Raw genomic sequence first — 18,427 nt, 5'->3', positions numbered from 1 at the left:
TTAACAAATTAGAATTAATTCTCCGTTGTGTGTCTGTTTAAAAAAAATCAATTTCAAATTAACAAGATAGATGAGTAGAATTATTGAAAAGGAGACATAATAAGGGAAAAAACATGAGCACTTTAAAGTTGTGTGACATGCTGGAGACATTGTATGGTGTTGTACTATGTAACATTTACACTCCACAGTAAGTGTGAAGAGCAGATTCAGCTCTCCGGCCGGCTTCTGTATAGTAAAATTTGAAAAACTCGACCTGATCGAACGGCTTGAATTGCAAGGGATGTTCTTCATCAATTAGCTCTTCCGGGGCCTTGATTATGTACCCAGCTTTTGGGATCGAAAACAATCCGCACGAGTATCTTGTTTGATTTCCGGTCATCATAACTCGATGATAGGGAGAGTGCAATCGCCCATTTACCCATGCCTCATATTCAAGTTATAACAAGAGTACTCATAAATCAATAATAGTTTGAACTCATCTCAAGGCTTATTAATTAATTTAAAAGTTTAATTATAAAAACTCGAACATTATATTAAATAGCTAATCAATTTAAAAAGTCTAGCTATTAGGTGATACTTCAACTGTAGTTACATTATAGAGTCTGTTTGATTCAGTTGTTGTTAGCAGATAATAATTGTTGTTGATAGTTAATAGCTGATACACTACAAGAAATACTAGAGTTAGCAGCAAACGTTTTTGCTGCTGATAGTGCTAAAATTATTGGTATTAACATATAATAAGAAAAAACAGTTGTGGCATGTTACTGCTAATAAAATGTTGCCTTAAGTATTGATAACAAAATTTGCTGTAAATACTGCTATAACTTAACTAATGATAGCAATTTTTAAAACTAATGCTGCAAAATATTTTTTAGCAGCAAAAAAAAGTTAGCTGCAAAAGTATTTGTTGTCAAAAACAGAATTTTTTATAGTCATAGCATCTACATTACACATTTGGTAGATTTGAAAAAAATAGAAAAACTATTTCATGGACTAAAATAAAAAAAATAATCATTTTAAGCGGAATAACTGTTCCATCCGCATCTATTCAATAACCAAACACAATCTTAGAATAAAGCAGTAAACATTAAAAATCATACTACCGAATGCCATTTTTTATTAAATTAGTTGCTAAAAGTGAGAAAACAAATGAAATCCAAGGAAAATAACTCACATTGAGAGAATCTCCAATCATGACCACAAAAGAATCAGGTGAGGGTTTAACACTGAACCATTCGCCATTTTTGGTTTGAACTTCAAGTCCATCAACTTCATTTTGGTACAAAATGGTCACGATATTCTTATCAGTATGAGAACGTAGCCCAAGCTCCGTGTCACTAGTTTCGGGCACCTTATATTTCATTACCCTTAGAAGGTAGTTTGTTGAGTCCAAATGTTCATCCATGTATTTCTCAAGCCCACGACTCTCAACAGTCATCCTCCTCACTATTTTATCTAATTCTGCTAATTGCTCCGTAAATGATTGTACAGTTTTACTGTAACAAGAGGAAAAAAACTTCAATGAGTCAACTACTAGGATACGAACCCAAACAAGCAAGTTTTTTTTTTGATATAATTAGGAGAAAAGAAGCACTTGTGGAAGGAATGGAACCTGCAACATAGTAGATTGGTAAGATCGATCCCTAGATATGTTTTTTTTTTCTTTTTTTTTTGGTGACGAGGACTCACTCTACTGAGCCGAAACTCAATATCATTGTCAAACCCCGGGATATGGACCGCCCGCAAGCCCACATACCTGGTAATTCCGGGCTATAATGGCCAGCAATCCAACCTCAACCACTCCATATTAAGAAAGGCCGTAGCCGGGGTTCGAACTCGCGACCTTTGGCGCCCAGATGGCTGAGGTTTAGACCACTAGACCAAACCCGTGCGGGTAATGTTTTTTTTTCTTTCAAGTTTTTGATTCATAATCCATGTTTAAAACAATTGCTAGATCACTTGTTTGCTCAAGATCTACTATATAAATTGATAAAAATAAAATTAATAGGCTGCCAAGTAATTTGGAAATAAAGATCTCCACCATTAAAATATTTAAAGAACAAGTATGAACCTAAAAGTAGGGTTTCCTTGAGGCCACAAGACATTAGCAAAGGTCTCCACCATTTCAGCAACGTTGGCATCATCAATGCCCATACTCTCATACAATGGAGCCACAAGCAACTGTCCGAAATACCCATGAAAGGGTTTCTTTGAAACATTTCTCAATTTGGTCTCCAATGGCAGCTCTAGAACCTCTTCAATCGCACCAAGAATACTCTTTCTAAGGTCTGCCGGAACTTTATTGAAAAATGCCTCGAAACAACCGTAATCTTCTAGCGCTTTTCGAACTTGATATTTCACCGACTCCCACACCTCAGTTCCTGGTTTTAGTTCTTCATTTGAAAAGTCTATTGCAGGAAGCTTAAGAGTAGTTTCAGAAGCCATTTTTTCTTTTTTTTGTGTTGTTTTTAGGTCATGTTATAGGTATTTTATATGTATTGTTTAGGTAATAGCACTTTAGGTTCATAATTAGACTAAAATAATAAAGTCCTCAGAATTATTAAGTGCAAACAAAACTCGAAATGATTCTTTTGTTTAAGAAAATGACATGCTTTGGCTGTTTCTGGACAAGGAGAATATAAATAAGACATAATTATAGATGCAGCAATAATAATCAAGTTAATTCCTTATTATATATTATTCGGCCTTAAATGACCAATTAATTATGTGCCCAGTCCAGTAGTTCTTAAAAAAAGTTGTACTTAGGTTCTTCCTAATCATGTATAAATTCTTTTATTATGATCAATCTTTTAAAAATCGGACCGGACTGAACGGTTAAACGGAAACTGAACCAGATGTCCGGTAGAATTGTTCCAAATCAACCGGAAATACGGTTCAACCGGATAAGATCAGATAGAACCTGATTGAACCGGTTAACCAGTTGTGCAGAGAACTGTCCACTTAGTAATATTGTGTCGCTTTACATGTTTCACACATGTCTCATAGCGTGACTCGTCAAGTATTAATAATTATATTTATTATAAATTGAGAAAATTATATTTATGTTTAAAGTATCATATAATTATTACAATAAAAGTTAATTAGTGTGAGCGGAGTGGGTTTCAGGGGCGCTCGCTCTAACTTATGGTAGACTTCAGATCTGGTTGGTTTAGAAAGTAATAGAATCGCCATCTAACTCGGTTATGAATTGTATTTTATACCAACTAAACAGTCTCACACGCTTATGCGTAAGATCATCGTATATCAGAGCAAAATACCGGATTCGTGAACACTACCAAAACTCTTGTATTAGACTTATTGATCAAATCGATTTAGAAGACATATTCGGAATATCTCATCTCAAAATATATAACAGTCCATAGGATAAAGTGTTGGAAAGTAAAACAAATTTAGAATACTGAAAATGGGAAATCGGAAAAGCATGCATATGACTCGATCTGGACCGGCACGTGACAATTACTTCTAAACAAGCATCTAATCTTAGAGTTTCTATCATATAACAGCCAAATGTAGATTTTATTTCTCTTATTTATATATACAAAGCCTAAACCAGATGTTTAACTGAGATTAATTTAATCAATCATCTTGAATGCCTATACAACCTCTAAGTACCTTTCCATAACAATCCTAAAAAATTTAGGCGATTTTACTGGATTTAGAACTAATTAAATCAATTTAAAGGTAACAAGAGATAACTTAAAACTTCAGTGTGCCAATCAACCAGGGGAAAAAAACCTTATACATGAACCATAAATGTTGTTATTTAGCAGTAATCGATTCCCTAAAGAAAACCAACTTATTATTCAGATATAAATATTTCATATTCAGACTTTGTAATAAAAGAAAAACCTTTAAATCCCACAATAAGCCTTTACAGTAGACTCCTGCCTATGCCCCTCTTCAGTGTTGAAGTAATGTAGTAATCCAAAATTATCAAAGGGTTTAAATTGCAGAGGATGATGTTCATCAATGAGCTCTTGAGGAACTTCTATCATCTTTTTCTGGTAAGAAAATAGCCCAACCGAATATCTTGCTTCACTTCCTTTCATCACTACTCTATGTAATGGTGCATGTATCCTGTTGTTGCTCCATGCCTAAACAAATAATTATATTTGAAATTAACGTAAGAAATACATTTTTTTCTGAAATATGCGATTTTCATTAGCACAAGAAAACCAATGATAAAAAGGTGTAACCCATCTGGGTGTCCATGTACTCTTCGACTTTTATTATACGATATGTCCTTCATATTCAATTTTATCTTATTTAGTCACTATATAACTATTTTTCCGACTATTAAGTCGTTCAGTGAACCAAATTCTCCGTGTGTGCTCACTCGCCATTAAACAGTCGGTACAAAAATTTATGCATTATAAAAATTATAAATAAAATTTATGTAAGACTTTATATTATACTATCATTCTTGTTTTAAAAGTCCTTATATTCTTTTTTAACCTTACTAGTTAAATTATTTATTGTTAGGGATAAATTTGAAAAAATAGCAATTAATGGTTTTTTGAAACTCTAATATGACAAATATTGTAAACCAAAAAAAATTCTCAAATGCGACAAATATTATGTACCGGAGGAAGTACGTACCAAAAGTGCATCGCCTGCAATGACAATGAAGGATGAAGGAGAGGGCTCAAAGCAAAGCCATTGACCATCCTTTGTCTTGATCTCAAGTCCACTGACTTCATTTTGATGTAAAATGGTTATGAAGCTTTTATCTGTATGAACATCACAGCCTATATCATCTTCATCCTTCCCGGCGGCTCTGTATTTCATCATTCGAAATAAGTAAGTTGTCCATTCTTGAAGACACTCGTAGGACTGCACTCCATAGCCTTCAAACACCATCCTCTTCACCATTTGCTCTAATTCTGCTACTAGTTTTGTGTATGGGTGCACAATTTCACTAATCATGAAGCATAAAGAAGAAAGATAATCATAATAAAATTATGGAACGTTTATTTGAATTTATGATTGAAGGTTTATATACTAATCTGCGTCGATGTTTCATGGAAACTGAAAAGTTGAAACGAAAAAATATTTAAAGAACAAAGTGCCGTTCAAACTTGTGTCTCGAGATCAAACAAATATATTTTAATTTTTTTTTTGGATGAATTAGACTCAAAATTTGTGTTTTGGGGTAAAATAGATTATTTGAGTCAATTAGGCCACTAATTTCCGTTTTGGGGTCAAATAAGTTTGCATTTGATGTACAATTTCAAGGTTACTTAACTTAAATTAAGAGAGTTTTAGAGATCTATTTGACTAATAAAATTAAAATGACTTATTTGACTCTAAAAATACAAGTTTGAGTTTAATTGATCATAGAAGTTAGGTCTAATTACTTAAAAAAAAAAACTCAACTTATAACATTTTTTCGTTTATACCCTAACCTAAGAAAAAATTCATTTGTACCATTTTTTTGATTTTTCGTTTTCAACTGTACCCCAAAATTTTATTTTTTGACAATTTAATTAATTAAAGGATGAAAACATTAAAAATAACTAAATAGAAGGGTTATATCATCTTTTTTATGTTTGAAAAAATACAAATAAGTCCTTCAACTTTAAAAATGTTTAAATAAATCCAAAAATTAATATATTTAATTTTTTTATTAAACAACTAAATAAATTAAAAAATATTTCCGACAAACCACCGTACTCTTCCAATTGATACAACGCTACGGATTTTTTAACAAAAAAATTAATTTTTATTTATTTTTTTTCAAATCTCTCGAAAGGAGGAGGAGACCTGCTCCTCCTACATGGAGGAGTAGCACAGATCTGCTCCTCCTTCACTGTGGTAAAGCGCTGAACAGTAAACTGTTAGGTCGTGGGTTCAATTCCTCCCACAAGCGTTTACCCTTCCCCAAATTATCAAAAACAAAAAAACAAAAAAAAAAGTGATATTTACCAGAAGTCATCATTTCCATTAGGCCACAAGGTATTGGTGAAAGCTCGAGTTCCTTCGAGTGTTACTGCATCCTTAATGCCCAAGCCTTCATAGAGAGATGGTATAAAAGGTTGATTTCCAACATACCCAAAATAAGGTATATCTGAAACATTTTTTCTTTTAGTCTCAAGTGAAAGATTAAACAATTCCTCCAATTTATGAAAGAGAGAATTGTAAACTTCAAGAGAAACTTGCTCATAAATTGCTACAAAACAACCATACGACTCTAGTGCATGCATAACCTTCTTGCATGTGAAGTCCCATGAACTTGTTCCAGGATTTAGAATTTTCTTGGAAAAATCAATGACTGGAATCCTCGGAGCTTGTATCGAACTCATAATTAATCCTAGTTAATCTTAGTAATTTTTTTTTTTTGCTTTATTGATTCTTAAAGTACTAATTGAAAATTTATATATACAGAAACTTAATTTTTATCGATACATATCAAGACAAATTGGGAGAGTTGATGATGTTGATATTTAATTTTACTATTATCTTTGTTAATAAAAATAATATGCAATTTCTCTTAATCTGAAATTTTTGCAACTCTTTTTTTCCTGCGGTGAGACGTAAACTCCGGGTTCGGATGGTTTCAATTTTATTTCTACAGACGTGTTTGGTTCTTTATGAAGAATGCTTTTTAGGATTTTTTTGATAACTTACCTAAAGTAATCAATACTTTTTTTTATGAAGAATGCTACTTAGCAGTGTTTTAAAACCGGACCGGTCGGTCAAACCGGTCGAACTGGGATCCGGCCGGTGGTCCGGTCTAAAATAGCAAAAAACCAGATTATTTGGGCGAATCGGGTTGGATCAGATCGAACCGGATTGAACCGGTAAAAATCGGCGTTGAACCGGTAAATCGGAGGTTGAACCGGTAAATCGGAGGTTGAACCGGTAAAAAACCGATAAACTCAATTTTTTTTATATTTTTTAAAAATTTGTTAAACCGGTTGAGCCTATCATTAAACCGGTTGAACCGGAAACCGGTGGCCTCACCGGTTCGGCCATCGGTTCAGCTTTAAAACACTGGTACTTAATAAGATCTCTTAGAAAACTATTTGTCAAGATTTGGATAAGAGTGGTTTGGATATCACTAATCTTCATGTGAGAAATCAAAATCTCCTATCGAGTTCGAGAACTAGAGTAAATATATTAATTATTAGGATAAAAATTACACTTTTTATTTTTTAATTGTTCATTTAATTAAATGTATTTATCTCTCATTATTTGTTCATTTAAATTTTCAATGTGATTTTAACTATTAGCTTTTAAATTTATATTTTTTTAATAAATAATTTTATGAGTCAATTTATAATACATTTATTAACTAATAAATTATATTAATATTTATTTTATAATTTAAAATAAAATATTATTATTTTAATATATACAATTTTTATTAAATTGACAAGTAAAAAAACAGAAGAGGTATAAAACTATTTAATTTTATTCATGCGACGTGGACCTGTTTGTTTTCTATAAACCCCCTACATATTGCATTCCTCAAATCTTCTAGATGGCCGGCTATGGAATTTCCTCTCCATAATGGTGTAATTAATTTTTTTGGATAATTATAAATGTATTGTCTCGGAAATAACAATACGATGTTTTTATCAATGTTTTAAAACCCGGACCGTTGACAGAACTGGTGAGCCTAACGGTTCAAGGTTCAACCGGTTTAACCGGTTCAACCGGTGGTTCAACCGTTCAATTAAAATATAAAATATTATACATTTTACAATATATGATATATATTCTGAGGTATATATAAATATCTTTGAAATTAAAATACAAATATAAAAATAATTAATAAATAAATTACAAGAATAAATTTTGGAAAAATAGATAATAATGGAAATAATAAGATTATAAAATTAACTAAGCAGATAAATGTGAGTTACCTAAAATATATGCAATCAAAATCAAAACAATGATTATGGTATGGAAGGCATAATGAAGGGTCTGTTATAGTAATGAAAAATAAAAACGGCATTAATTGCAAGTTGACCTAAGAAAGAATGCCAAAAAAAATAATAAAGAAAATACAAAAAAGATTAATTTTCTAAATCAGAACAATATAACCAATATCAGAGACATTCACCCACTCTATAATCCTTACCCTTTACTACAAACATCTCTGAAATTCGATGTACCACATAAAACAATGTCAAGTTTGATTTGTTCTAGGAAATAAAAAAATGTTTGTTCATCGCAGAAGGCCAAGAAAATGAAAAAAATAACTGATAGGCGGGAGAAAAAGAAGAAGTGGTTAGATTCTTCGTCGGTTTTCTTTAAATTTTGTTAAACCGGCCGGTTTTATGGTTTAACCGGTTCTCCGGTTCTCCGGTTTTATACGGGTTTTTCCGGTTCAAAGAGGTTGAACCGGTAATCCGGGTTTTATGATGAAATCGGACCGGACAGGCCTCCGGTCCCCGGTCAAACCGGTTGAACCGGCCGGTCCGGTCCGGGTTTTAAAACACTGGTTTTTATGTTAATTTTAATATTTGAGGAAATCTATTTTTGCTGATAAATGCACATGAGAAACAACCAAAATATCCTAGGCAGAATATTGATTGAAATTAATTATTTTATTTTAATATTAAAATTGCTGAATATTTTAGATGATTAATTAATTTTTAGATTAATTTAATTTTATAATATTTTATGTTATTGATATTAAATAATTTATATTTATTTTTTCAAATGTTTCATAAATATAATAGAAATATTTAAATATTTATATTAAAATTATACGAGGATGTAGAGATCTGTATGAGGATGGCAAATTCACGGAAATAAGAATGGAGATAGATTAATCCTCATCAAATAAATGAAGACGAGGATGAGGATTTTCCATAAAAGCGGAAGCGGGGATGGGGATAGCTTTCCCACCTCCAACCCGTCCCATTGCCATCCCTAAATATGAAGCTAAAGGAATTTGTTTTTTCTTTTGTTCTGTGTTCTGCTAATTGAAGGCAAAGAAGGGAATCAACACTTATAGTTTGTAGAGTGTGAATGGTAGCCTATTTTCTTTAAAACCTTGCAAAAAAATTTGGGCTACAGAGCTATAGCAAAATCCCTTCATAAAGGCTTATCAAGCCTTTAGATAGAGAAAAATGAATAGGCTGAATTTATCGTTTGATCTTTAAACTTGTACACTTTTATCCATCTAACTTTTAAATTTAACGTTTTACCTATCGAACCTCTGAACTTGTTAAATAATCTGATTTGACTCATGAACTTGATAAATACGTAAACATTGAATTCCTCCTTGTATAATTTCTTTTAGAATATTTCAAGTGTCAGGTGGACACGGAGAGATTCAATATTTAAGTAGTTATCAAGTTTAAAAGTTAAATCGAATTATTTAATAAATTAAGGGGTTCGATAAAAAACATTAAATTTAAAAATTATATAAATAAATGAGTATAAGTTCAACGATCAAATTTAAATATGTTAAGTTGAAATAGGTCATAGACTCATAATGATCCGATCCCCGTAAAGCAAGCTCAGTTTACACGATGGTATTGTTATAGCTGGCATCTTGGAGACAAGAGTTAGATTATACAATAAGGATAAAATTTGGAAGAATTTGAAAGTATGCTAGCGCTAGGTGATGCTTCCTCAAAAACAAAAATGGTTAATATCAAATATGTATAATAAAAAAACCATTTCATTTAGAGCATCTCCAATGCAATGCTAAAATGAAGTGATAATGCTATAATTTAGCATTAAGTCTTAAAATGCAACTCCAATGCAGTATTATAAGAGCATCTCCAACGGAGTGCTATTTTTTATGTTAAATTTAGCATGAAAAAGTACTAAAATGCTATAAATAGCATAGCATTCTAATTTTTTCTCCAATGCACAAAATTCAAAATAAGTGTTATAATTATTTATTAAGATAATTATCTGTGAATTTTATTAGTTTCTAATTATTTTATAATTTTTTTAAACAAAAATTAATGTAATTTTTTTTGATATAATAATGAGCTTTTCAAAAGAAAATTAAAAGAATCGATGAACTATATAAAAATATTTTATATAATTTTTTTTATTATATTGATATATGGTCTACTATTAAAAATTCAAATCGAGACCGTAAAATTAAATTGAAGCACAAAATTTAAAATGAAGAAAGTAAAAAGGTAAAAGAATGTTAAAATAATAAATGCAAAAAAATAACCGTGGTAAATTGTAATTAATAAAGAAATGCTATTGGTTGTTGTAGTTTAGCATATGCTATAATCTGTGCTAAATTTAGCACGTGATATAGCATATGCTAAATTTAACACAAACTATAGCACTGCATTGGAGTTGCATTTTAAGATTTAATGCTAAAATATAGCATTAGCATTCCATTTTAGCATTGCATTGGAGATGCTCTAATTTGTGCTAAATTTAGCATATGCTATATCACGTGCTAAATTTAGCACAGAACATAGCATATGTTAAACTACAACCACCAATAGCATTTTTTTTTATTAATTACAATTTACCACGGTTATTTTTTTGTATTTATTATTTCAACATTTTTTTATCTTTTTACTTTTTTCATTTTAAATTTTGTGCTTCAATTTAATTTTACGGTCTCGATTTGATTTTTTAATAGTAGACCATATATCAATATAATAATAAAATTTATATAAAATATTTTTATATATTCATCGATTCTTTTAATTATTTCTTTTGAAAAACTCATTATTATATCAAAAAAAAATTACATTAATTTTTGTTTAAAATAATTATAAAATAATTAAAAACTAATAAAATTCAGAGATAATTATCTTAATAAATAATTATAACACTTATTTTTAACTTGTGCATTGGAGAACAAATTAAAATGATATGCTATTTATAACATTTTAGCACTTTTTCATGCTAAATTTAGCATAAAAAATAGCACTCTATTGGAGATGCTCGATGTGAATCAAATTATTTAACAGAAACAGATTCGGGGTCCATTATAACAACTTTCTAAATCTTTGGATTTTTCTAGTAAAGATATATCATTAGTGCTGGTCCGATAATGAAAGCCGACCAATCTATCTATCTATACTATACTATAATTCTGAACTCCTAAACAAATTTGACAAGTGGCTTTTCCAAATTCATACAAGTGGACTCCTAAAAAATTTAAACGCTTTAAAAATCTTAGCACTTCTCAAATGTTTCGACTGCTAAAAGAACAATTATCCCTTTGGTATCCACAAAATAAAAACGTTACACATCTACTTTAATGGCCTTTATAGCAGTAGTATTTAACTCCCTTTGCGAATTATGTTTAAAATTCTAAATTATATTTATATTTTTTTAAAGTTTAAATATGCAATATCATTTAAATTGTTTCAAAATAAAGTTGGTTCGAAGTTGTTTAGCAATTAGTGTATTACAGTTTGAGAAATGTGATCTTTTTTTATATTTATGCTTCAAGAGTTTCATCTGTCAAATTTTTTGTTTGTGTCATAATGTTTCCTAACTCGAACATCAAATGTGGTCGTTGCAGTTTATGCTATAATTTGTATAATTTGTACAATTTTAATAAATTGATTGTATATTTAATATTGATAATAAAGGTATACCATATATATGTAATACCGACAAGTTTCAACTATTTCTGAGAAAGTTGATGCTCAGAAAGATGTTTGTAATAAACATCAACTGTGCTCAAATTCTAAAGTAACTTGAATGCCAATACTTGAGAATGAAAATAGAAAATAGAAAATGAATTATTTTTTTTTTTATCGTCAAATAGAACTATATTGACTCAGAAATCGAAGCAATCTCTTCGAAAATACAATGTCAGACAGGATTAGGAACATCCTCCATAATCACAGTATCCTCAGCAATAAATAAAGCCCATTTAGCTAAAGCATGAGCAGCTTTGTTATTCTCTCGAGGAGTATAAGCAAAGCTAATACAAATAAAGTTCGGGATCAGACTAAGGATATCATCGATAACTAGACCTTGATGGGTCGGATCAGCTCTGCCTTTTTGAATCAGATGAATAACAGATAGAGAATCGCTCTCTACAACTACATTAGCGAAACAGCAATCCAACGCAACATAGAGGCCATAAAGGATAGCCATACTCTCACCAATATCGACACTCTGAACTGAAGGTAGTCTTCTACCCGCCGAAGCCAGCACTTCACCATTCCCATCTCTGAAGATCACTCCCAGGCCTGCTCTATCATTATCCGGAGAAGTCGCAACATCAGTGTTCATTTTTATCAACCCCACAGCTGGAGCTTTCCAACCACAACGAGCAGGAACCGGACTACGCAAAAAATCCTGGCTTGTCTCCTGCTGCATCTGCACTATACTGTTCTGGCTTCTAATCAGTAGCATATCCACCGAGTCTTCCTTTCCTTCATAGATCAGAATATTGCGCGAGAACCAGAGCTGCCACATTAAGATGACAGCAAAAGCGAAATCCTCTTGATTCAACATTTTCAGAAGGCTCTCAATCCACATTAGAACATTCGTCGCTGGGTAACGCTCAACCCGTAAGCCAAGATAGGATGCCATCCAAATTCCTCTAGCCCATTCACACTCCTTCAACACATGTAGAATTGATTCAGTATTCAATCCACACCTAGGGCAAGACACAACCACATTACCACCTCTATTATTCAGAACTTGAAAGCAAGGGAGGACACTCTTTAAAACTCTCCATAAAAAATGTTTCACCTTAGGCATAGTTTGAAGACTCCAAACCTTTTTCCAGACATCCTTATATAAAAGAGGGATTTCGTATTTCCTTGTGATAATTTTATTTCCATTAACCTCATATTGTGGCTTTATTGTTGTTGTTGAATATGGTCTCAAATATTCACTAAATAAAAGATATTTGAGATAAGCAAGCTAATAATAGGTTACCCATAAACACTCATCTGACTTTAGCCATTTTGAAATCAATAAATGCTAGGTGCAACTGCAGAATTTCAAACTCTATGAGATGAATGCGTGACTAATTTTGTGAAAAACAAAAACATGAGAGTTTCATTCGTGCATCTGATTGAGCTAATTGCAACGATTGATAAATGTTCCAAATACTCGAAATCGTAGCATACAAATCAAAATCACAAGATTTCAGCTCATGACAAACTTGTAAAACATGTCTCTTTATGAATTATTGATATGATTATAAATTGTAATAGCCAAAGCCATAACAAAAATTAATTTCAGCACAAATTTAAATAAACAATCTCCAATGTTTATGAAAACTGATACTTAACTTTCACAACTTATTAACTGATTGTACAAATTCTCAAGCTGCTCTTTAGCCTGAGGGAAATTGTCGAACATCATTAACGTAGCGTAAAGATGTTATATTTGAAGTTTAATCATATGGTAAACAAGATATCTATAGACATTAGTACTTCTCAATATTCATGAAAGCAGACCAGAGAAAAGGAAACAAGTATAGAATGTAAAATTTACAATATGTACATTTATTTGCTGCTACATGGGCGACTTCAATAGCTTGTCTATACAAATTAAACAGTCAGATGCCATCAATACCAAATGTAATCTCGAGTCTAGTTTGGTTGATATATTATGGTAACTTCAAAAGATGATGGAGTTTGTATTACTAATTAATGACATTAACAAATATTCACGTGTTGCCTGCATGATGTAAAGAATGGTATATCAGCTATAAAATAAAGTTCAAAATCTTAATCCAATGTCAATTACTAAATTGTGGAATTTGCAGTGGCCGCCAGAATTTATTTTTGTTTAACGAAAAATTTGCAATGTATCATATGTATATGTATAATTCTGTCTAAAAATTCTTCTCCAAAATGAAATTATGCATACGTTATTATAAGTTTTCAAAGTAAAACTAGTAAAATCTACCTAAACTTTTTAATCAGAAAAAATTCAGTTGAAAAAACAATTAAAATTTAGTAACAAAATTTTTACTAAATATTACTATGATATATAGCTATATAAAAAATAGCTTTATATTGTTTTACATCAAACAATAACAGTGAAACAATACTATTATTTAATAGTCTGATTTAGATTGAAGTGTAGAACATAAAAAATCAATTTCTAATTTCTAAAAAATTACTTCATTAATAATATTTCTAAATTAGAAATTAATCATGTTAGTTTTACTTTGTTATGAAAAGATAATTAAATTCTATAATTCGGCAATATACACAACAGATATTCAGACCAGCATCTGAACTCTAGGAAATTAAAAGCAAATGACAAGCATGCATATAAAATAGCAAGCACCACGTAGCTTATTCACTTCAATAGAACTCAATGCATCATACAGGATGAACTACAAACACCTAGTTTATAATATAGAAGTTTAAAGACTTGTAATTCCTATCAGTTACTTGTAGCAAAAAACTATGTTAAACTATTCTTCGCTGTCACGCTGTGTCTCAAGCGTGTGATCCCTGTTAGTGTCCGAAGCAAGCTCCGCTTCAAATGACTTGGAAGACAACCTCTGATACATTCTGGAACCCAGAGGCAGTAATCTGCACTGCCTAAAAATGAGACACTGGCTCAGCTTCTCATAGTTCCATCTTTGCTGTACGTAGACAGCAGCTGCAAGAAAGATTGCGGTACAAGGTATAGCAATATCTCCGAATTTAGAGAAGAAGTCCGTATTTGGGTTCACAAATTCATATTCATCGGCAAAGTAAGGATTAGGAACCGGAGATCTTATGTAATCATACACATGAGGGAGAAGTCTGACAATTGTGATCCCGATGAAGTATAGGTTCTTCAGTGGCTGGCAATCAATTTGCCACAAAATATTACCAATAACTTGTGGCAGCAAGAAGAAGTCTTGGACAAGACCACCATACTCCTCCAGTTCAGTTTCCCATTCTCGAGGACTCTGATAAATGCCAGTTGAATTACTATATCTCTCTATTTTAAAAGGCTTCTGCCTAGTTTGTGTGCTATGAATAATCAAAACAATGACATATCCAATCACATGAATAGCCAATGTAACAAAGAATACTTTCTTGTCACTCGGCACACGACATGGCTCATGAGGGGATCTGGTAAGTAGTCGGATACGAGATTTCCACACCTTCTGACAGAGTCTTAGAGTAAGTAAAAACGATACCATAACAAGGAGCTTGACCGTATTATCAATCACATGCACCCACTGATTCTTTTCAAGACCAAATGATGATGATTCATAAGCTTCCGGTGACATCCTCTTGAAGAGAGCTTCTGCACCAGTAATCAATGGAAGGCAATATCCAAGAGCTTGGACTCCAAGCATAACAAGAGAAATTAAAGGAGCAGAATCTGCGTCATGCTTAATGTAGAATAGCTGGCTTAAAATGCACACAATTGCAAATGAAAGGGTCAAAATTCGGAGAATTCCTTCAATTCCCCTGCGTGAAAGAATGTCTTCTCTTTGCCTCCTGTACATAATAGGAAGAGTTTGGAGCCTGACTGTATTAAAATGGAGGGGATCATCATCGTTCCGTTGGCTGGATATAGAAACTCTAGCAGTTGGGTCAACAAGCCATCGAGATGTAGTAGGTGGATAAGACACAATCACTTCACTTAAACAATCTAAACCTGCTTCAAGATCCATGCTTTCTAATAAAATGTTCCATGAAGCTCGAACATCCCTGCAGCCAACTAGATACATCTTCCCAACATGAGGGTCATAAAGGCCTTCCACGAAAAGAGTAGAAAAATTGCTAAATGCCGCTCCATATAGTGTAATTTGTGCAGATACGTTTAGAAGGACCTGCTTTTGTGTGTATTCAGCTTTACTGTGGTAAGGTGTCTCCTCATTTACAAAGGATGCATTCAACCAGTATTCTCGCCCAAATAAAGGACCAATTGAGAGAATCTCTATTCCAAAATCAGTTCTTGTAGTTCCAGGTCGGGAACTAGGCAATGGATCGGGAAATGCAGAGGTTTGAAGAGTCAAGTCTTCTGAAAGAAGAGAAAGACTGATTATAAATTCCTCTGCATCTTCCAGTTTTGGGAACTGCAACAATGATTTTTTTATGACAGTTCCTAAACTGAAGGGTTCATTCCTTTCCAAGATAGTGCCAGCTTTTTCTAATTTTGAGTAACTGTAATACGGACGGGTGTTTCTGAAATAGTTCCACAGATCCATGGGTCGCACCAGTTTCTCAAATGATAAAGGGAAATATGAAGCATTTACTTCATCGGTGCTGGAAAAGCTCCCAACTATGATGCCGCGTTGCCTTATGGAAAATGACATCGGAATGTATAAACAAATCCGAGAATTACAGCTGCTTCCTTCTGTATCCACTAGTCCAAGGCAACCAACCATGCAGAGCTGCCCACTGGAAGATTTCCAAATTCCTTCAGCTGCTATGGTCAAGTTGCTTGGTCCAGATCTCATAGCCGTAACATATTGATTCTCCAATGGACGGACAGCTCGAAAGACTGCAGCTACCTTTGCAAAACCGACGTTTCCTTTTGCAGGTGTCTGCTCACACTTGATATTCTGCATTAAGAGTTGTACACCTTTAAAGCTCCCATTTGTTGCTTTAATTTCTTGATCCGTCATAAACGGACCTAACTTACTGCAAAAATCATTTGTGCCATTGCACTTCCAGTTTGGCACAATGGTGAAAGCCCCATTTCCTTCTCCAGTAATTTGCCCTAAAACTTCACAAAATCCAGTTCCTTTATAGACATCAAAACCGCCATTAACTATAGTATCACTGGAAGGATATGGATTACAAGCTTTGGAAACAAACTTTTCAGAGCCAAACTCATAGTTTGCGGAATTTGACACCTGAGATAAAATGTGGACTTGATCAAAGTACTTTAGATTTGCTTTTGGGTTTAAACTCGTCACCTCTCCTTGGATCACTCGATTGGTCAACGAAACACTCATTGGAAATCGAAGAACTAACAAAATCTGATCATCTTGCAGCAGAGGGGGCTGATTATAATTCGAACCAGACCCTTTCGCCCATTCCCACGGATCACTCGAATCAGACTCTCGAGAAGGCAACATCGTGCTCCCCAACAAACACATTATCCTTTCCCCTCCATTATTCTTCTTAGATTCAACGTAAACCCCTTGAAATGAAATCGAAAGCTGTGTATGACCAGGCCACATTCGAAAGTCATGACTATCTCCATACGGTCTATCCCCTAACGAATCTAGTGTTATACCCAAAACCAAAACCCCATTAATACTAACCGACTTCTTAGATTTATGTCGATAATCGACATCAGTAACCCAAAAAGATGCAAGCTTTAGTGGGGTTTGACCATCTGAAAAGTTATCTCTTCTGTAGTATATTCTATCAACATATGGTACAATTGGAGCTTCACCAACATCCTGCCTCCAATCACCATTCATAAAACTAAATTCATCTTTAAAATTGTAAACTTTGCTATCTCCAGGTTTCAAATCAGTAGCAGAAGACAATACAGAACCACAATGTTTCTTCACTTCATCAATTCTGTCATAGCTAGGGACAACAGTAGATTCAACTGCAGACTCAAACTCAACTTTATCTAGGACATATGAACCCGTAAACCCAGATAAAAACACTCCACAAAAACACAGAACAACAGCAAAAACTGATGCATTTCTCATCATCTTAGATCACAATCCTATAAAACCAACACTTATTTTAAAATATACCAACTACCCACCAGCTAAAAATTCTAAAACTTAAAGATTCAGTTGCCGAAAATCATATTAGTTCATAAATATTTTACCTTTTGGGTACTTTTTTTCTCAAAACTTTTTAATATGCAATAAGCTAGCTACATGGTATACTAAAAAAAAAAGAGCACTCAAAGATTTCCATAATAAAATTCAAGATCTTTGATTATAGAAGTAAACTGACCTGTACCGGTTTACTGGATCTAAATTTAGGAACTTGTTGCGGAAATATATGTAAGGTAGAATCTAGGTGACTGAAAATGGATCAAGACAGAGAAAGAAAGGAAGAGTGAAGTTGAAGAAATTGGTTATTAGTGTGAGAGTCAACGGTTTTCCTTTTACAGTCAACGGATTAGTATTTTTAAAAGTTAGTATTAGATTTTCCATTTAATTATGAGAAGTTGATAAAAATATTATATTTTTAAAAGTAATTATAATTTTTACTTTAATAAAAAAATAAAGAAAATATCTGACGTTTTTAGCTTCTTTTTTTTATTTACTTTAATAAAAAATAGGCCAACTCAACATTGACATGTTAAATTTGATGGTTCATATTGGTCAGTCACGAACAGATATATGGCATTTTAGGTTCGAAAAGTTCGATGTCAATTTTTTATTTAACGTTAAATACCTCCATCAAATTTTTTTTTATTAAAGTTCAAATTCAGAACCGAACCAAACATGAGGGTCTAATATATATTTTTAGCCTATCTTGTCTAATGACTTTAGCATATCTTTTTCGATAGTGAGATTAAAGACGGAAAGATGTGGATGAATTCG

General features: G+C 32.5%; 3 protein-coding genes across 3 annotated transcripts; all 3 read right to left on the bottom strand.

Moving 5' to 3' along the window:
- On the bottom strand, positions 1-2,486 carry LOC126680380 (probable 2-oxoglutarate-dependent dioxygenase AOP1.2). Its single transcript, XM_050375505.2, has 3 exons — positions 2,072-2,486; positions 1,175-1,496; positions 1-424 (listed from the first exon to the last, which is right to left on the bottom strand). The coding sequence occupies exons 1-3, from the start codon at positions 2,443-2,445 to the stop codon at positions 176-178; spliced, it is 945 nt and encodes a 314-aa protein (XP_050231462.1). The 5' UTR covers positions 2,446-2,486; the 3' UTR covers positions 1-175.
- A 1,272-nt stretch (positions 2,487-3,758) lies between these two features.
- Positions 3,759-6,444, bottom strand: LOC126682956 (probable 2-oxoglutarate-dependent dioxygenase AOP1). Its single transcript, XM_050378750.2, has 3 exons — positions 5,947-6,444; positions 4,621-4,939; positions 3,759-4,115 (listed from the first exon to the last, which is right to left on the bottom strand). Exons 1-3 carry the CDS (start codon positions 6,321-6,323, stop codon positions 3,873-3,875), a joined length of 939 nt encoding a protein of 312 aa, XP_050234707.1. The 5' UTR covers positions 6,324-6,444; the 3' UTR covers positions 3,759-3,872.
- A 7,777-nt stretch (positions 6,445-14,221) lies between these two features.
- LOC126681239 (uncharacterized) lies at positions 14,222-17,986 on the bottom strand. The gene is made up of 2 exons (XM_050376728.2): positions 17,832-17,986; positions 14,222-17,592 (listed from the first exon to the last, which is right to left on the bottom strand). The coding sequence occupies exon 2, from the start codon at positions 17,576-17,578 to the stop codon at positions 14,369-14,371; it is 3,210 nt and encodes a 1,069-aa protein (XP_050232685.1). The 5' UTR covers positions 17,579-17,592; positions 17,832-17,986; the 3' UTR covers positions 14,222-14,368.
- Positions 17,987-18,427: the final 441 nt, after the last annotated feature.

The sequence above is a fragment of the Mercurialis annua genome, linkage group LG5, assembly GCF_937616625.2.
Source record: "Mercurialis annua linkage group LG5, ddMerAnnu1.2, whole genome shotgun sequence".
Lineage (NCBI taxonomy): Eukaryota > Viridiplantae > Streptophyta > Magnoliopsida > Malpighiales > Euphorbiaceae > Mercurialis > Mercurialis annua.
This window is presented reverse-complemented; position numbering and strand designations above follow the sequence as displayed.